Raw genomic sequence first — 21,215 nt, forward strand, 5'->3', positions numbered from 1 at the left:
CCACATCTGTGACCTATGCTGCAGTGACACTGGATCCCTTTAACCCACTGTGCAGGGCCAGAGATTAGGCCTGTGTCCCAGAGCTCCAGAGATGCCACTGATCCTGTTGTGCCACCAGAGGAACTCCTCCTTTTCATTCTTAATGATGGAACTATAGCACATGCATCAAGCTCTTCTGATTTGCAACACAGTGTTCTAAGCGCCATACATACACTAATTCTTCATAATAGCCTCTGATGTAGCTACAAATATTATGCCAGTTCTACAGAGGACAAAGTGAAGGTACCAAGAAGTAAGTAATTGGTCCAAGGTCCCTCAAGAAGTAGTGAAAGAGCCAAGATTTAAACCAGGAAGTCAAACTCCAGGAACTGTGCCCTTCCCATAGCCACAGACTCCTACTCACCCTTCAATACCCTGATCAGATGCCACCTTCTTTGTGAAGGCAGAATTAGTCTCTCCTGCTGTTTTTCCTCAGCACAGTCTCATCCCTCTACTGAGTACTTAGCACATCATAATGTAAATGTGCTTGTTTATAGGACACTTCCCTTTTGCCAAGCTATAAGAGAATGAAAAGTATCAGCCAAGTGACAATTAATTTTGGATTCCTGGAGTTCCCATTGTGGCTCAGTGGTAATGAATACGACTCATATCCATGAAGATGCAGGTTTGATCCCTGGCCTCGCGCAGTGGGTTAAGGAGCCAGGGTTGCCATGAGCTGCAGTGTAGGCTGCAGATGCAGCTCAGATCTCGTGTTGCGGTGGGTCAGCAGTTGAAGCTCTGATTCAACCTCTAGCCTGGGAACTTCCATACGTTGGGGGTGCAGCCCTAAAAAAAAAAAAAATTGGAATCCCAGTACAGAGAATCCAGCACTTATCAATTACATAACAAACATATTGAAGAAATAAATACACATGCACACGTATATACAGAGCTAAGTAATTTTTTCTTTCAAATACTTTTTTTTTCCTTTCAGCTCTATTTCCTTCCAACCTCCATAAAAGCAAAATTAGTTATTTTGCACACATTTACAGGATCATTTTGAGCAATTTGAATACACTGCAAGAAAATTCTTATTTTAAATGTGGAAACATTAGCTGGATTGTTAAGTACGACATTTCTCAAAAGGAAACATTTACAAAAGAACATATTTCCAATTTTATAACAAAATTCAATGGGAAAAATAGAATTTGATATTTTATGATTTCTTCATAGGCAAGTGGTCAAGGATGTGTTTACTTTGCAAAACAATGGCTACTTGATTTTTAGTTCAAAAATATCCATAGTTCTGTAGACATTCAAGTCAGTAAATGGACTTAAAATATGCCAAAGTTTTCAACTCCAGCCTGTCCTCTAACCATAAGCACTGCAGAAAAATAAAAAAGAATGCATGCTATAACTGTTAAATATGAATTGGCTATGCTAATTACCAAGGGCGCATCGTTAAAACAGCACTCCTTCTGAAATGATCAGTGACTATCATCATTTCACTTATTTTATAACTTTTCATTGATTTAAATAGGACTTGGCTAAAGAGAATAAATACCAGGATTTATTTTCCTAGAGTCTCTGAAATAAATAGATCATTACTGTTTATAGAATGGGGTGTCTCTGTGTCTCTGCTTTTACAAAAGAGCCTCAACGCCCAAAGTTGGCACTGCAGGGGCTGCTTCTAATTTAAAAGAAAAACAGGAGCAACAATAGCAAAAACTAAAACATACAAACTAATACTAGAGCCAGCTCAATCCAAACCTGAACAATGACAAAGCATTCAGGAACTGAGCGTCGTAGGCAGGAGAAGCAGGATCTGGCTATTGCTGATGCATGATGTCCTTCTTATTTAAGCAGGAATGCTCCCCCTTCTGTGTTCACTCAATATGTCCCCAGCTGTATTTACTCTATTGCTGGAAATAGAACCTTCCTATACAACAGGGATCTTTCAATCACTTCTTTGCAATAATTCCCCAGCTTCTGTGGAATACAGCTCTCATTTCTTAAGTTTATATGCAACACATACTTGAACCAATCTGGACTGTTTCTTTGTCATATCAAGTGTTTCCCCCTTTAGGGCCTTCCCTGACCTTACACTTCCTATTTGAAATGCCCCCTACTTCATCTCTGCATTTTCCCTCTCATCCATCAAGCCTTTCCCAGATCTATCTGTGCATTTCCTCTGATCTCATGGAATGTTCCTTCCCCTCACTTAAGGCTCTTTACCATCTTCTGTGATAGGGATCCTTTGCTGGCACACATCCTGTCCTCTGCCAGGCTGAAAACTCTACAGGGGCCAGACTGAGATTTGCTTGTCTTTACAGTTCACACGAAGCTCTGCCTGGGTTGCAAATCATCTGGATTTGCTTTATTGGTCTGTGGGCATCAATCTGTTTATCAGCGTCAACCTTTCCTATGTTACACGATTCTAAGAAGGAACAGGTTGCTTGGCCTGATAATGGGTGGAAGGGTAGTAACAACCATTAGCCCCTGTCTCTGCTGAGCATTTAAAGGAAACAGTTTTCACGCCATCATAATTGTCACATAAATATGTATTTAGTTCAGATGGTAAGTTGCTGCTCTCCAGATTGATTTAAAATTTCTAAAAGGACAAGAAAGAGAACTGGAACTAGTGTGCTTTTTTTTTTTGCTTTTTTAGGGCTGCACTTGTGGCATATGCAAGTTCCCAGACTAGGGGCTGAATCAGAGTTGCAGCTGCTGGCCTACCCTACAGCCACAGCAACATGGGATCTGAGCTGCATCTGTGACCTACACCACAGCTCATGGCAACACCAGATCCTTAACCAAGTGAGCGAGGTCAGGGATCAAACCTGCGTCCTCAAGGATACTAGTCAAATTCGTTACTGCTGAGCCACAGTGGGAACTCCCTCAGCTAGTGCTTACGTTGAGAGAAGCATTTTGCCAATGACTTTACAGTGACAACACCATCTTGTGAATTAACCAAGGCCCTACGAAGTGATGTGTATTACACATGACACTTTAAAAACATTTTCTCTAAATCTTTCAATGGCCCTGCTGTTTTAATTTCTCCTGCTTTATAGGTGATAAAATGTGGCTTGCAGAGTTTGAGTTATTTGCTCAAAGCCCTGTAGCTAGTAAGCAATGGAATAGAATCCCAAAACAAGTGTAATTCCAAAGCCCGTTTGTCATTTGATTTTTTTTTTTTTTCTTTTTAGGGCTGCACCCGTGGCACATGGAGGTCCCCAGGCTAGGGGTCAAATCAGAGCTGTAGCTGCTGGCCTACACCACAGCCACAGCAACGCAGGATTCGAGCTGCATCTGCAACCTACGCCACAGCTCACAACAACGCTAGATCCTTAACTCACTGAGTGAGGCCAGGGATCAAACCCTCAACCTCATGGTTTCTAGTCGGATTTGTTTCTGCTGTGCCATGATGGGAACTCCCTGAACATAATTTTTTGAATGGCTACCATCAGCACAGTTAAGTTTTGACTGTGCTAATGTTTTAGCTGTTTGGATGCTATTATAAAGAAGCAGCTGAAAATATGTATTATTTTGAGGGACCAGTGGCTCTGAAAAAAATCGCTGTGGGTTCAGAGAAACTTTAGGCATCATATATACAAACCATGAATGACAACACGGTGACATGGTTTATATTCAAAATACAACTGGAATTTGTAAGAGAAACTACTTATTCTATAGGGAGTTAGGGACAATTTTATATAAACTGACACTTGAGGGAGTTCCCACTGTGGCTCAGTGAGCTAAGGACCTGGGACAAGCTGTGGCATAGGACACAGATGTGGCTCAGATCCCATGTTGCTGTGGCTGTGGTGTAGGCCTGAAGCTGCAGCTCCAATTTGACCCCTAGCCTGAGAACTTCCATATGCTGCAGATGAAGCCCTAAAAAGCAAACAAAAACAAAAACAAAATAACCCCAAATTGACACCTGATGTGAGCTTGGCTAGGAGAAAGAGGGAAGAAGAGAGATATGAAAGGGGATGGCATCCTAGGTAAAAGGGGGATGCCTAGTGTCTCAAGGAGAGTGGTGAAGCCCAGAAAGGGACTCGAGCAGTGACGACTCTCACTTTATCCTATAGATGCACATTTCTCACACTCACACCATTCATAGACTTTCTGTAGGGAGTTCCCGTCGTGGCGCAGTGGTTAATGAATCTGACTAGGAACCATGAGGTTGCGGGTTCGATCCCTGCCCTTGCTCAGTGGGTTAACGATCCAGCGTTGCCGTGAGCTGTGGTGTAGGTTGCAGACGTGGCTCGGATCCCGCGTTGCTGTGGCTCTGGTGTAGGCCGGTGGCTACAGCTCCGATTGGACCCCTAGCCTGGGAATCTCCATATGCCGCGGGAGCAGCCCAAGAAATAGCAAAAAAAAAGACAAAAACAAACAAACAAACATAGACTTTCTGTAGGAAAAGAGGAGTTTGGACAGTACTGTATCTTCTTCTAGGAGTCAAAAGAAACGATAAGATGTTCTTACGAGTCCTACAATAAAAAGCAAAGAATAGCCAAAAGAAACTAGACAACCTATTGAACTCTGTTTAACCTAGCATTTGACTTAAAACAGCTTACTTAGCTTGGGTCACTGTGGCTCGGGTTCATGGCATGTGTTCAAGCCCTGGCCCGGGAAATTCTGCCGGCCAAAAAGAAAAAAATGGGCCCAAGAGGAGGTGGTCTATAGGGATGCTTTCCACGCAGAGCAGAGGGAACAGCAATTTTTAAAGGGAAGTCACGTTTGGCCAAGAACACAGATCTTAGCCTATAGCAGATATTTGCTAAATGTTGAATGGAACATTTTTAGACATTAAGGAAACACTTCCGCTGAAAATAGTGATAGCTCTCTGCCTTTACGTAAAAGCCAGATTTGAGATTCCACCTCAATCATTCAAGACTTATGGCAGAGTCATTAAAAATAGCTATAAAATAAATGGCTTCATGTGATCAGGCTTGCTTTAACATTATTAGTTCACCCATCCCTGAAAGGAACTGTTAAAAACCGAAGCAGAGACATGACATCTAAATAGACAGTACTGCCGTGCCAGAGTAAATATTCAATCACATCACCCGACAATCCTTGGGGAATGGCCTTGCAATGTCAAGACCATGGGAAAATGATGTGAAAACAAGTTCACAGAAATTTGACTTCGATGTTCAAAGTAATGGCTCTCCTTCCTTGAATGTTTACAGGGATTATGTTATGCACGAAAATGATTACACAGCGATGATAAAATTCCTCTATGAAGATGATAGAGATTATAAGGGAATGGATTTTCACTCTATATTGGTGTATGACCATGTTTATGTAGCCGTTCGGCAAGCAATTTTCAAACTTAAACTTGGTACCGCATACTGTGCTGGGTGCTGGGATGCAGGAAACAGGGGGGTATGTGTCCCTTGTCTTAGGGGGCTTCTGGCTGACTGAGTGATGGCTGTCATGGAATCATGAGCAGGCCCTGCTGGGGGACAGGGGATGGGCCTCCTTCCAGTGAGAAGGAGAGGAGTTTGCTGATATTAATGTGTGGAGGGTTAACAGGCATTCTGGATACAGGCTTAGCAGTGAGAAAAGATAGCGTATTCAAAGACCATACGCACTTAGTATGCTTGAGCCCAAGGCAGCTGTGAGCTGATGGTGATAGAGACCATGGAAGGGCAGGCAGGGGTCAGCTCTTAAAGAATCGTTTCCAACAGACTTCAAACGAGCTGCAACTAGGTTAAGAATTGTGTTCAAGGTTTCACAGAAGGGAGATGGGAATTGTGGCCAGATCCAGGAGACTTGAAAGTCATGCTCTATACATACCCCACCCCTTCCAGGTTAAAGGAGCAAGTATGATGCTGTATATCAGAGCCCTCTGTACCTTCCAGGCCTCTGGTTTGATTTGCATCACCTGCTGAAGGAGAGGGACACAGGCTTTGGCCAAGATCCCATCCTGCTCATTCACTTAGCTTGCTCAGAGACTGCAGTCTGATTCCACCTGGGCCAGGCCAAACCAGTGACTGCAGCCACTGCTCAGCCTTGACTCCCTCCCAGTAAGGCTCATTCACATCCTGTCCTGTCCTGTGGGCACAAGATCTACAGGGGCACCTGCCATCTTCCTTGTAAGGGAAGCTTGCCAAGGATGTGAACACACACCTGCTGCTGTCCCAGGGCCCCCGATCTTGTCATAGCTGTCATGGGCTAATGCAACCTGGCAGCAAACATGGGGTGGGAAGCCCATCATTGCCAGTGACTCACAGCTCAGGTAACACAATGTCCTCTCAGAGTGCAGGAGCCTAAACCATGCTCCTTCTGGGAGTCGCTTCTCTCATTTCCCAGAATCTCCAGCCTAGAGAGGATCAGATGGATACTCCCACTCAACCCCATTCACTGGGGGCACAAAAGACACACTACCTTCCCCTCTCGGCCTTCCCCCGAGTCCCCCCAACCCCTGTGCCACCATCCAGATCCAGACATGCTATTTCAGACTGCTGTCTGCCGTTTGCTCTGTCACCTAATACCTGGTACAGATGGGTGCTGGCAAGACCACGCAGCACCTTTCTGCTGTTGAAAAACAGAGCCACAAATCTCTCTGCTGGGGAACATCACTATTCCCCACTGAGGGCAAGCACGCTAGAGGGTGCATTTAAGGAAGAGAGCCTGCACCAAGCAAGGTAAAAATACAATTCCTAAGGAGGAATCTGAGGTCCAGAGTAATCAAGGCATCTCCAGAGATCTTCCCCAAGAGCTTTTCAGGTTGTGGGTGGCAGAACTGTGGGTTCCCCGCACATCTTCCTTCTCATGGAGGGAGCTTCAGCTATGATGCCCAATGCCCCACCCACACAATGTCCCAAAGAAGCTCCCATCTCTTGGGGAACACAGCCTTATTTTGGCCTACCACAGAGACTAGGTCATTTTAATTTCAGTCCCTTTCAAGTTAAAATGAAGGTAGCTGAGTTGAATATACCTGCGCTGAGAGTTATTTAAATCTCTGACATAGTGACGCCAATGAAATGTAGCCACCTTACCAAGAGCACAGGGTAGTGTGATTCATGGGTGACTTTTCGTCCATCTGCTATGCTGGCAGCCCCCTGGGACTACAAGGGTTTTCAGCCATCAGCTGCTGGCCTCCCTGTGCGTGGAAACCGGACCAAGGGACTTGGGGAGCCTTTTGAGGGTCAAACGTGCTCACAGGCCAGAAGTGGTACCAAGAGGAAGGAGTGTGATAAGGACGCTCTGCAGCGCTCTGAGCACTTCTGGCTTCCTGCAGAGGCCTCGGCACAGCGCTGAGCCACGCTCCACAAGGCTGAGCCAAGAAAGGAATGGAATGGAAGAGTCCCCTGGGGACTGGATCCTGCCAGCTGCCTGCAAGGTCACATGACTCATCTGCTGTCACAAGAGAAGCCCCTTTCTGCAATGGTAAAAGCCTCAGTATCAGGGTTTTGTCCCAGGACTGAGACCACGGTAGAATGTTCAAGTAGGAGACAAGTCGAGCTGGAATTCTTAGGCATTTACTTGGTCATCTGCCACGAGGAGTCACTTCTCATTTTCCACCTCCTCCCTGACCTCCCACACTTGCCCATGCCCCCTGACACCTCATGTCCAGGTTGTCTTTTAGGGAAAAATGGGATCTTGCCCGTCTTTGCTCCTGGGATTTCTCTGTTGCTTTGTTTTTCTGATCCTTTTCCCAAGTGACAATGCCCTAACTCACTTCCTGAAAGACAAAATATTTTATTACACGGACATAAAGTTGAATTTTAAATCCTTCTAGTGTTGGGACTCTTAAAAAACAAAAGTGAGGGTAACATAAAAGAGATATGCTCTGAAAACTAGAATGAACCAAGGAGTCAACACGCCATTGGAAGAGGAGCAAATGGAAGGTAATGCTTAAAGGGAATTTTAGGCAGGAAGCTCTCATTTCTTAATATTTGAACTATGGCTATAGGAAAGCCTAACTCTGATATAGGGTAGCTGAGAGAAAAAAAAAAAAAACCCATATGCCAAAGAGATTCTCCACCTAAAAAGACTTTAGGACCATAACAGGATCCAGGGAAGACAGAGTCTGACCCCCTGCTTCAAGGAAGATGGTGCTGAAAGACTGGCAGAGATGTCCCATAGGAATTCAGCTGTCAGCTTCACATTGAGTCCTACATGAACAGAATCATCAATAACCCTTAACTGAAACTGTATTGAGAACGCAAATCAAGATCTATTTCTGGAAAACAGCAAAGAAGACTGAAACTAGAGATGAAGCTCCCAGCAGAGACATTGAGCTGTCCTCCCTGATAGCTTTGCATCCATTGTGCAAGAGCCCTGCTCATGCTTGGGTGATCCTTCCAGAACAATCATAAAATGACAGAGCACAAAGCTGTCTGTCAGAAGTTAGTTCAGCATGCAGTTCTGACCGTCCAGCCAGATCCAGCTCTGAGTTGGGCAGTCAAAGCCTGGCTGACCATTAAAGATGGAGGTTTAAAAAAAAGTTTGTCTTTCTACATATCAAATGGCAAAACTACACATTTGGGGTTAATCTAGCTACTACAGAATTCACTATTTTAAAAATTTTTAAAGTTACTGTACAGCACAGGGAAATGTGTATGATTGGCTCACGCTGCTGTACAACAGAACCTGATGAAACATTGTAAATCAACTGCACTTTAATAATAATAAAAAAGTTTTATTTTTTAAAAATTATAGTTGATTTACAGTGTTATGCCAATTTCTGCTATACAGCAAAGTGACTAAATCACATACACACACACACACATATCCCTTTCGTATTTTATCTTCCATCATGTTCTACCCCAAGAGACTAGATATAGTTCCCTGTGCTATACAGTATGGTCTCATTGCTTAACCATTCTAAATGTAATAATTTGCATCTACAGGAGTTCCCGTCGTGGTGCAGTGGTTAATGAATCTGACTAGGAACCATGAGGTTGCAGGTTTGATCCCTGTCCTTGCTCAGTGGGTTAACGATCCGGCGTTGCCGTGAGCTGCGGTGTAGGTCACAGACGCGGCTCGGATTCCACATTGCTGTGGCTCTGGCGTAGGCCGGTGGCTACAGCTCCGATTCAACCCCTAGCCTGGGAACCTCCATATGCTGCGGGAGCAGCCTAAAGAAATAGCAAAAAGACAAAAAATAAATAAAATAATAATAATAATTTGCATCTACAAACCCCAAACTCCCAGTCCATCTCTCTTTGTAACCACAGGTCTGTTCTCTCTGTCCCCGAGTTTCATAGATACGCTCATTTGTGCCATGTTTTAGATTCCACTATAAGTGATATCATATGGGATTTGTCCAGAATTCACTCTTGACTAAGGCTGGGATGGACAGACCAGAGCTAAGAGATCTGGAGAGGAGAGATGACCTAGGAAAAGGAGGAGGAAGGTACTAATAATTTTGTATAATATGAATAATTGCAGGACAATGTCATGTCCTGAATGACATCTTCTCTGCATCTTTCTGAAAGAAATCACTTCCTTAATTTAAACCAATACAGCACTGAAACTCTTGTTTGCCTGTTACCCTTGCTTTATGGAAGTGATGCATATGACTTAAAAGTATTAAAAACAACTTGGACTGTATTAAACAGCAATATTTCCCAATAACCTCTGAGCAACACGGTGCATTTTTGTTTGTTTTCTAGGGCTTTCCACTCTCCTTTAACTCCTTTCTCTCTTAAGACTTCAAGCTTCAACCATGATACACATTCCTCTATGAACTCAATTCAAAAGATAAAAGAAGAAAGCATTTTGAATTCCACTTTGTTCAAGCCTAGTTTCTTTTCAGTCATAGTTCTACCTGGAGGTTTCAGTTTTCACTTTTAGAACAAGGTCCAAGTCCACGTCATCACACTTTACCTTTGATGCCCGAAAGGAGAAGGCTGTGGACTTGGTGTCTGATTTTCCCCTGTCCTGCAGTATAAGGCCTTGGTCCTCTGTCAAGGCCAAGTAGTGGCCTGTAGTAAGATGCCGAAGTCGGAAAGCCTGGCCCCATCTGATGTTACTGCCACTCCAGCTAGATAGATGAAACAGACAAGAAATTGTATTTACATAAAATAAATCTTTTTCAATATTTACCCTGTGCTTTTTTAATACACGCTCTGACTTAGAACCCTTCTGGGGTTCATCCTCTGACTCCTGGCTTGCTCTAGGACTGCAAGTCTGCCTACAACTACACATGCTGCTCACTTGTGACACATACACACACAAATACATACACATATTGTAGTATGTTAGAAGGTGGTAAAGTCTATGGAAAGAGGTAAAGAGGCTAAGATAATTGAGATAAGAGAGATCCCATGTTGAGTGCCAACCTTTTGATGTAGGACCCCATGGGGTTGGCACTCAATGAAAGTCATGGTAAGTGTTAGGGGAGAAATTATTCACCGAATAATATGAATCAAATTTATCTTTTAAGTTAGAACAAACTGTTTAAGAAATATATGTATCAACTTTTTTTTTTTTTCTTTTTAGGGCCATACCCATGGCATATGGAGGTTCCTACACTGAGGGTCTAATTGGAGCTACAGCAGCTGGCCTATGTCACAGCCATAGCAACGCCAGATCTGAGCCTCGTCTGCGACCTACACCACAGCTCACAGCAACCCCAGATCCTTAACCCACTGAGCAAAGCCAGGGATCGAACCCATCTCCTGGATGCCAGTTGGGCTCATTAACTGCTGAACCATGATGGGAACTCTGGTAACAACTTTTAAATTGACTCTCCTCCTAATTCTTTGGAGCATCGAAGAATCCAAATAACATTGATAAAAAGGCTTAAATGCTTCATGTTTAAGATTATGGGGAAATAGAGAAACACAAACTGGAACTATATATATATGGTTATATTTATATAGTTACATATAGTTATATATATATATATAGTTACATATATATAGTTATATATGTATATTTTAAAGTCCATTCAACAGGAACCAAGCCTTAAGATCCTGAAAACAATAGTGTGCTACTATAACAATGTTAACAGGCTTAGAAGAAAACATAAATGCCACAAGCCATCTAACAAGTGGGTGCCCCTTAAAACCAGTATTCTTTCAAACAGCCATCTCCAGAGTTTCTCAGTAAAAAATCTGAATGTACTTGTGTGTGTGTGTGTGTGTGAGAGAGAGAGAGAGAGGGAGAAAAGCTCTAATATTTTCTCCTAATCTCCAATGAATTATCTTGAGGACCCCTTGGGAGAAATCCCCCTCCCCATTAGAGATACTTTTACTTGAACAAGAGACTTAATTTGAACAGGGAGACAGTGAGCAGAGAACTAGGGGGAAAGTCAGAGAAGGAAAACCAAAGATGGCAACATGGACCTTCCTCTCTTACCCCGAGCAGTTTAGCTCTAGCCTAACTCATGATCTCTCTCAGCAAGATAAATGTTCAGAGTGTAACTGGATCCCCCTTCTGTAGTTTGATGTTTAGAGATGCCATGTTTTTACTCAAGTACCTGTTTCCAAAGTCCAGCCTCCTATTCTGTGTATCCAGGTGCAACTGTTTCTGACAAGGTCTAGCAAATACGGTTTCCTACAGAGCTACGCTTCAAGTGATGTTTCAGTCTTCCTCACCTCATGCCATCACAGATACCATTCTGCCACTTAAAGCTAACTTTGCCCTGGAGCCAACAAGGCTACTGGGAGCAGGAAGACTTACCTGAGTTCCAGAGAATCTATTTTAAAAAATAAAATAAATGGGAGAAGAGCTTTGGTGCCTTTTGGTGGACATGTCTGTACTTGCCTTTTGTAACATAGCCACTGCAAGGGCACCAAGCGTCAGGGGCTGGGTTCAAGGCAGCAGAGCTCATTGGCTTCCAGGTCAATACAGAGGTCTTGGAAATCCTGTGTGTGTGTGTGTGTGTGTTGCGTGTCTGTGTGTGTATTTTGTTCTTTAAAAACAACAACCACCACAAAGTCACAGACATTTCAGAATGTAGCTCTTGGCCAAGGAACTTCTGAGAGGTTGCCAAGTAATGTGCGGAACAAATGAACTATGTAGGACAGTGGATTGTCCTGAAGAAGGAAACAATCCTGAAAGAAGGCCACCCCGACCCTCCATTACCTTATCCGAAGGGGTTCTACTCTCCACAATGATCTGGCTCTTGTGCCAGCTCCTCCGGCTTCGTAGAATATCCTCCTGTGAGCAGAGTTGGAGATTAGCCCTTCTGTGCCTGATGCTGATCAACACGGGCAGGGAACAACTCCCTGCAGAGGCTGCTCAGAACCCACTGTATTTCTAAGCCCTCTTGGAGTCAGGAAAATGAGAAGCAAGAGTCAAAGGAAGGTATAATTTTCCAGTCCCTTATAAGGGGAGAAAAAGTGCTAAAGGGGAGATTACTGCTCAGCACACACAGGCCATGGACACCCATGGACCGTCACATGTACAATGAGAGGATCACCGTCATTTCCACATCAGGACTTCAAACAGCTCAGTCACACATCATCAGACCTGAATACGCCAATTCTTTCATGTTAAGCTCTCAGATACAGTTTCACATCTTTAGAAAATATATTTGCACTTATAAAATTTATACATAGGACAGTATGAATTCATTTCCATTATTCTAAGAAGCTTGGAAGAAAGCTTTATGCATATTGCCATAGTGTTCATGATTTTTTTTACTATATTGTTGTCTCCTTTCCCTGCATTGATGATCGTCTTCTAATGTGTTTTTAACTAAAATGCTGATTTTGGAATAACTCTAGATTTATAGATGACAAAGATAGTACAGAGAGCTCCCGTTCAGTCTGTTTCTCCTAATATTAACATCTTAACTTACTATAGCACAGGTGTCAGAACTAAGAAACCAATATCAGCACATCATTAGCAACTAAACACAAGACTATGTGGATTTCACCAGTTTTCCTATTAACTTTTTTTCCTGTTCCAGGATTCTCGTTAGGATGTTACACTGCATTTAGTTGTCATATCTTACCTGTTTCCCTTTGGTCTGTTGGTTTCCTTATTTTTCATGACTTTGACACTTTTAAGGAGTATGGGTCAGGACATCCGTAAAATCCCTCAAGTAGGGTTTGTCTGATGTTTAGATGATGATTAGTAAAGTTTGTTTTTCTTAATCCATACAATAGGGACCAATCCATCTATGTCACAGATTATAAGGAATTAAATGAACTATCCTAGTTTAACAGTGTGTCTCTTAAACAAACAGTGGTCCATCCCTGAGTTACCTGGTACAATGAATCCAGACTCTTTCTGAGAATTTCGTGACCTTAGATCAGAACTGATCATTTGCCTGCATTTAATTTCACTAGTTTAAAATCCTACCTCTACTATAAAAGGTTTGTACAGATCACAATTGTATTACTCAAACTCAAGAAGAATCTTGATCTAAATTTTAAGACAATCAGGTAATCAATAGAGGGGAAGAGGAAATGTGTAGTAATTATTTCCTCCTCTTGAGAAGTAATATAATTGTGGGCTGATTAAAAATATGGGCTTGGGAGTTAGGCAGACCTGAGTTTGACTCTATTAGCTGTGTGACCTTTTGTCAAATCCCTCAAATCTCTGCATCAGCTTCCTCACCTATAAAATGATCCTAAAAGGGCATTTAAGTCATAGAATGCTTGTGAGAATTGAATTTGTGTTTTTTGGTTTTTTTTTTTTAAGTCATGAATGTGTACAAAGGAGTTCTCATCGTTGCTCAGTGGTTAATAAACCTGACTAGTATCCATGAGGACATGGGTTTGATCCCTGGCCTCTCTCAGTGGGTTAAGGATCTGGCATTGCCGTGAGCTGTGGTGTAGGTCCCAGACATGGCTCAGATCCCACGTTGCTGTGGCTGTGGCGTAGGCCAGCGGCTACAGCTCTGATTTGCCCCCTAGCCTGGGAACTTCCATATGCCATGGGTGCGGCCCTAAAAATACAAAAAATAAAAAAAATGTTTAAAATGAATGTGCACAAAGATGTTCACGGATGTACAAAATACTATGTATTGTGCATTTATCCAAATTTTATATAAATATAAATGTTCATAAACCTGTAAAGAACATACATAGAAAACTACATTACAGGGTTTAGAAACAGAATAAAACATATCAACAGTGGTTATCTTTGGGAGGTGGGATTAAGAAGATACTCTAAACCCTTTTCAAATGCACGTGCTCTCAGGAAATAGGTAGTAAATATTAAGAAAGACACCCCTTGCTACTTTAGAGCTCCAACACTCCAGGTATCTCTTTGCCAGGCTCAGAATGGTAATGATGCTGCACTGACCTAGCCCCGTGGGAAAATTTGTTGAGATTTTCACTGATGCTTCTTTATCCTCTGTGAGAAGGGTCTCTTGGTTGGAGCAGGTGAAGCAGGTCATCCTAGGTCACTGGTTTGAGAACTCTCTCCCTCTGACATCTAAAGAATTCTAGAAGGTTAGTCCTTCCCACCTATACGTGCAGGCGGTTTGCTCCATTTAATCTTGTAAGGTTACAGAGGTTGAAACAACCTGTTCCCATCCTCTGAAACAATTACCCAAGGAGAGGAGGCAGGTGGGTGGTGAGCTGAGGTGCTTTGAAAGCTTGGCTGACAGCTTAGCCTTGGCTTCAATAAGTTAAGTGACTTACCCCAGGGTGCTTGACAGGCCCGAGGCAGAGCCAAGGATCAGAGCTCAGAATGTTAGATTATTCTTTTGGCTTTGCACACCCTGGGACAGTCGGCCTCTCCCTCTAGCCAGGCTGCTCTCAGGCTTTACTAGGAATAGAAATTATTTCCTCCGGAAAGTCAGCCCCATTACAGTAGAATCACTTGCATGTTTTAATGGCTGTGGGGACCTTTTACTGTATTCTCAATTTCCTAATCCTTTGTGTTCTCCCAAATTTTGGTATTCCTGGCCATCATGGCCAGTTCTGAGGGTTTACCTGATGACATACGACAAGGATGAGGCTTACCACTCACCTCACCTAGGCAAACCATGCCAAACCATCCTGTTTTGATTGAGAGACCAGTTGCTCCAGAAATTCGAGTTCCAGTATAATGAACAACTGCTTACTCACCCAATCTCAACCCCTTCATGCTTCCTTATAAAGGAATGGAACAGACTTTTTGTGTTTATCTGTCAAATAGTTTTTCCGAAATAAACTTTAGACAATGTGGAATCCTTCACCAAAGGAAGGCAACCTTTGCTCTTAACTCAGTGATGGCATGCACGCCTCATTCAGGGAATTCCTCTCCCTCTGTTTCATTCTCTTCAGCATCTTATTTCAAACGCTTGTCCAGCCTTTCCTTTTGGTTAGGATCTTGTCGAACCACTCAGTGGGAATGCCTACCAAATAACAAGCTTCTCCAAGTAAGTAGCATGGTTTCTGCCTAGGCTGCTCCAATTTCGATCTAAATTTAATGACAGGGGCATGTGGGTGTGTGTGCTGCGGAGGTGGGAGAGTAAAGGGTCATGCACAGGTTATCATTTCAATTTTTCCCAAATCCCTGTCCTTAAAAGAACAATAGGGATGGGAAGAAAGAACATGTGAGTTCCCATGTCCTCCATCTTAGATGTAGCCAACTCTGCAAAACCTACACAATTTCTTTATCCACCTGCAAGCCTTCCCCTTATTGTGGCAGAATTGGGTATGAAAGAGACATTTCCTGAGCCACTCTATAGTTTCACTGTTTAAAAAAAAAAATCACAATGGAACAGGATCACGTGACCTTATTTAGTGTAGGGAATCATTAATTCCAAGCAAAATCAGGTCAGTCTAACTTCTCTACTCAGAGATAACTGTCATCCCTGAACCAGTGCCAGGGAGGCAGTGAGTGAATTATTCAAACCCTTGCTGTAGGTCAGTGCTTTATGTGCCTCAGACAGTGTTCTGGGCCATAGCTGGTTCTCATGAAGGGATACACAGAGGATGGAGTCAGTAGGAAGAGGCTCAGAACAATAAAGTATTAGATAACACCCCTGGATAGTTTCTAAGATGCCCAGTAACACATCCAAGTGCATTGCTCTTGGGGGTTCTTTAAAACATAAAGTAAGGACGGAGCCCTAGCTGGAGTGTCAGCATCTCTGGTCTTCAGGCTCTGATGTGAAACTCTCCAGTGTGTGACCTTTGGCAGGAGCCTGACTTAGATGATTTCTAGGTCGTGTGGATGTGATCCCGTGCATGTAATTGTGTGGATGTGATCCTGCATTCTCAACAAAGGCAGTTAACAAGGATCTGGTAGGTGTCATGCAAAAACAAGGAATGTATTATTACCAGGCAATAAGACTCATTGTTTCCCCAAGTTCAGCTGAATTTGTATCTGAGATCTTATTTTTTAAAATATATCAGAGTTCCATAGTTATAGGGGCCAAGATCGTTATACTCTGTTCCTCTCAATATACACAGAATACTAAAGGATGCTTCCATATGAATTTAAGACCTAGGCTAATATGTTCCATCTCTTGATTTTGAATTTTTGGAAAGCAGCCACTGAGCATATAACAGGGGACCAAAGAAAGCACCATCCCCAGTGCCACCCTCTAAATGCTGCCCTTGGCACCATCCTCTGTTAAATCCAGCTCTGGGTGGATACTGACATCTGACTTTTCCAATCCTACTTGGTGACAAGCAGAATGAAATCACCAAACTTCACCTTAACTACTTGGCACATAAAAGGGGAGTAATTGAAATGATCTGCCTTTGAAGAGCCTGGTGAATAATTTATGTGAGTGCAAAGACGCATCAGAAGGATTATCCTGATTTCCCTGACCAAAATGGGTGCTCTGGCTTACAGTGAATGCCACCAGCAACTCCTTAGATTCAGGAGCAACCAAAGACAATAAAGGATGGAGAAGCATTACAGAATTGCTTGCCAAAGAAGCAGCAAGCGTACAAAGCTATTCTTGTGAGCAAACTCCAGAGCACTGACTTTTCTGTTGTACAAACTGCAACCATGACTGGAAGGAAATCTGTCAATCAACCAACACAATTCAGCTGTGGCCACATCCAAATGCAAACTCTTTGAGCCATGGGAGACCGGAGACAAGGGAGGGATGAAGCAATTGGCTTACCTGTGCTGGGAATCATTCTGGTCTGTAGATGGTATCGTCATACACTCATCATGACCGTGGAAAAGACGTACTACGTGACCACCAAGTAGGTATCCTGTAAGAGAATTATATCCTACCAGGAACTGACAGGAAGTTTAATAATGATAACACTGTGTTGAAAAGGGATAAATTCATGCAGGTCTGAGTCAGTTACGGAAAACACCGAGAGAGAAGCATTTGGGAAATGACGGATTCCATGAATTCAGGTCTCAGGTAGAAAGGAAAAGAATGTCAAAACAATTCTAAAACTGGAAGTTAAATAGAATGTCAGAGTTGAGCAAGTCCAGCCTCAAAAGTGAAGGTGAAAACATTGTCAAGTCATATCATTAAAAGCCAAAAGGTTACCTGAAATAGTATAATATTACATATGAATTATGCTTCAATCAAAAACAATGCAACCTTTACGAAGACACACACAAACCCAAAAGGAAATGTAAGTTGCTACTCTTAGGCAGATAACGATTTTCCAATTGTGTAGGGTATAAATATATCCAACACCAAGTTCCTGGATAAACTCTTATAACCTGTATACTTTGTGGCCAGTTCCAAATACAGCTGCAGTCATCAGAAAGAAAGGAGCTGGGAAGAGGGAACCAACTATTATTCTGAACTTTCTTGGCAGGAGCTAGTTTTTGAAGGTGTTAAACACAGATGAAACCTGGGCACTATTCCTACAGCACCAAAGAGAAGGCAGAATGACATTCCAGTGCCCTTAAGTGGACAATCAGAGAGGCAGCTCTCAAGGAGCACTTAGCTTTCAGAATAAGGGAAGGAATCTCAATAGCCATGGAGTGCAGAGATGGAGAGGAAACAATGAACTTCAAGGACACAATGACCAACTAGTCTTCAAATAAATTGTGAGCCGCCATTTAAAGAACACAGGTGCAGGATAGGGTCCCAGTCTGAGCTTTCCCTTGTATGGAGAAATGGAATTTATTATCCTTATGAATAAAAAAATTCTCCAAGCTAGTCTCTTCTCAGGAGACATACGGACTTAACGAGGCTCAATGTCTGTATCGGGAGGTTTGAGAAAATCTCATAATTAGATCACATTAGGGGCTGCCAAACTATTTTGGGTGCTGGATTAAAACAGTAGGAATGAGAAGTCATGGCAGAGGAGAAAAGGGTGTTATCAGTGCATCTTGTGCAGAGACAGTCTGATAGTCCCTAGTTTCTTTATTTTTTCCATCCAGGGGAGGCAAGTTCTTTGTAAACATCCCTCAAATATTTAGAAGTCATTTTCCTCTCTCTTACTGTCCTACCATTTCCAACTGTATACTTTTCTGCCATAAAATAATTCATGATGTCCTGTAGAATTGTTAACAGCCAAATTATTTAGGAAATTAAACCTTTCCATGATCATGCTCTTGATTAAACTCTCCATCATCTCGCGATGGTGAGGCCATGCTCCATCTGGAACTTATTCATTACAGTCCTCAGACTCCTCCAGTCAACATTCTATTCACGCAGAGATAAACTGCCAAGTGCTGGTGCATCTCAACATTTCTTAATTGAAATACACCAGGGAAAGAGTCAGAAAAGAAGGGTCTTGTGCAGAATCACTCACTCTCTCGAGGGCTGAAGTAGGTTCCCACCAGCAGGTGCTGGGACAGCCCTGTCCACAGAGTCAGAAGCCTCAAGTGAACAACTACCCAGGCTCTATCACAAGAACACTCAACACTTCTAAAAGCATCCTGTGAAGTGATTTGCACTTAATTAATCTCCACAAGCCCTCTTTGGGGACCAGCCAACGATTTTATGCCTATGATGGAAATGAAAAAAATTAATGAGGAGAAGATTCAGTCACAACTTCCTTGAGGAAGGAGCTCCCATCCTGGCTCAGCAGTAATGAACCTGACTAGTATCCATGAGGATCTTGACTAGTATCCAATTCCTGGCCTCGCTCAGTGGGTTAAGGATACAGTGCTACCAAGAGCTATGGTGTAGGTTGCAGACGCTGCTCAGATCCCACATTGCTGTGGCTGTGGTGCAGGCCAGCAGCTGCAGCTCCAATTTGACCCCTAGCCTGGAAACTTCCATATGCCACATCTATGGCTGAAAAAAACAAAAAAAAAAACAAAATAAAACTTCATTAAGGAAGATTTTAACCCAAGGTTTCTTGATTCCTGATGGAAAGGGAATGATCGATAGTAGACTTAGAGTGGTTGGTGAATTTTGGTGTGAAAGAAGAGAGCTAAACATACCCTGCTTTTGAGAAGCCTGTCACCAGTTGCAAAAGAGTCAAATACATGCTATGTCCTGATTATTCAATTTATCAACAATGCCTCCTAAAACTTGGGTATCCCCTTGACAACTCTCGGTTTTCCCTCTATTTTGCAACATCATCTCATAGAATCGCATTCCAAGTTTGAAACTACTAGGCTTAAGATTTAAAACAGGGTTAAAGCCTATGACATAAGTCTTTTTAAAAAATACTGGACTCAGGGAGTTCCCATCATGGTGCAGTGGTTAACGAATCCGACTAGGAACCATGAGGTTGCGGGTTCGGTCCCTGCCCTTGCTCAGTGGGTTAACGATCCGGCGTTGCCGTGAGCTGTGGTGTAGGTTGCAGACGCGGCTCGGATCCCACGTTGCTGTGGCTCTGGCGTAGGCCGGTAGCTACAGCTCTGATTCAACCCCTAGCCTGGGAACCTCCATATGCCGCGGGAGCGGCCCAAGAAATAGCAACAACAACAACAACAACAACAACAACAAGAGAAAAGACAATAAAATAAAAAAAAAATACTGGACTCACTCTCACAGATATAGCGAACAGACTTGTGGTTGCCAAGGGGGAGAGGGGGTGGGGGTGGTGGGAGGAGTGGGAGTTTGGAGTTAGCAGATGCAACCTATTATATATTAGATGGATAAACCACAAGGTCCTACTGTATAGCACAGGGAGCTATATTCAGTATCCTGTGATAAACCACAATGGAAATGAATGTGAAAAGTGTATATATATGTTTAACTGAGTCTCTTTGCTGAACAGCAGAAATTAACACAACAGTGTTACTCAACTATACCTCAATAACATTTTACAAATTCTGATCTTGCCACAAATTGCTAGAATGCAATGTGATAACCCATAGGTCACTGACATCTGATTATTCTGTTCAGCTGTGATATTACCCATGATGAAGGTAAGGCCAGTCAGTGTATTTATGATATAACTTGAAAGGTGTATTGACTTTCCGGCTCCAAGAAATAGGATATGTTGAGCAAACTTTGATGATCTTACTTCTAAGGTGAAAATAAAGTACTGAGAAAATACCATTTGTTATTTTTAAATGGCCTTCCATAAATACAAGCAAAAACAAATGGCCAAACTTCCATTTATGATAGAGAAGGTCCTTCTCTCACCTGTATAGAGAGATGCATTGGGGAGAAATAGAAAAATATTATCTTCTTGGCAATAATGTCTTCTAAAACTGAAACTGCTAAGGTCTGTATACGTACAACCATAAATAAAAATGAAAAGTCAGTGAAAAAAGGTACATTTCCAGGTCCTGAATGCACACGGTTCCAAAGCAATGGTGGACTCGGAAGGATTGAAGATAATGTCAGCAATGCTCATGTAATTGGAAATCAGAACAGAAAATAATTCACACTAACATCAAAGAAAGGAATTCAAGTGAACTAAAATGTGTACTGAGACATTCAGGTACGAGCTGGCAAGTCACAAAAAATGTCAGTCTACCCAGGACAAGACAAACAGGCAGGCTGAGGGCTGAATGCACATAAAGAAGCTCAAACCTTCTTCGACGCTGCTTCCTGAGCACGTGGGATGTACATTCCAGAGGGTTTGCATGAAGGAGGCGTCCACTTGTATGTTACCATTTGATATTGAGAGATGCTGCAATAGAAACAGAAATCAGACAGGCTTTAAATCACTGGGCCAGTCCTGACAAAAGCAGCTCCCCTAGAATTTCAAGGATTAAATTATACACTGTTACTGTTGTCAGGCTCTTTCTACACAGCCTGAGGGAAAGTGCTCCAGCCCATCTAGAAGCAGCTTCAAAATGGGACGCTTGATTCAGGAAGAAGCAGCATTGGGCCACAGAGGTGGCAGGCAATCATTGACTGCATTCCCTCAGCTGAATCCCTGATGCAAGAGGAAATTATAAAAATGCCTATTCTTGGTAGGAAAAGGGAACTCACAAATAGGAAAAATTACTTCAGCTTTCGGTATGGGCAAAGTAACAATCTGCTG

General features: G+C 42.7%; 1 protein-coding gene across 1 annotated transcript in view; it reads right to left on the minus strand.

Annotated features, from left to right (window-relative positions):
• RYR3 (ryanodine receptor 3) overlaps positions 1-21,215 on the minus strand; it is a 570,648-nt gene that overhangs the window by 297,406 nt on the left and 252,027 nt on the right. Inside the window, exons 7-10 of the mRNA XM_047794870.1 lie at positions 20,759-20,858; positions 16,967-17,060; positions 12,031-12,105; positions 9,826-9,982 (exon numbers count right to left, since the gene is read on the minus strand). Of these exons, the coding sequence (XP_047650826.1) occupies positions 9,826-9,982; positions 12,031-12,105; positions 16,967-17,060; positions 20,759-20,858 (426 nt within the window). The remainder of the gene's footprint in view (positions 1-9,825; positions 9,983-12,030; positions 12,106-16,966; positions 17,061-20,758; positions 20,859-21,215) is intronic.

This window comes from Phacochoerus africanus, chromosome 9, assembly GCF_016906955.1.
Source record: "Phacochoerus africanus isolate WHEZ1 chromosome 9, ROS_Pafr_v1, whole genome shotgun sequence".
In the NCBI taxonomy this organism is placed as follows: domain Eukaryota; kingdom Metazoa; phylum Chordata; class Mammalia; order Artiodactyla; family Suidae; genus Phacochoerus; species Phacochoerus africanus.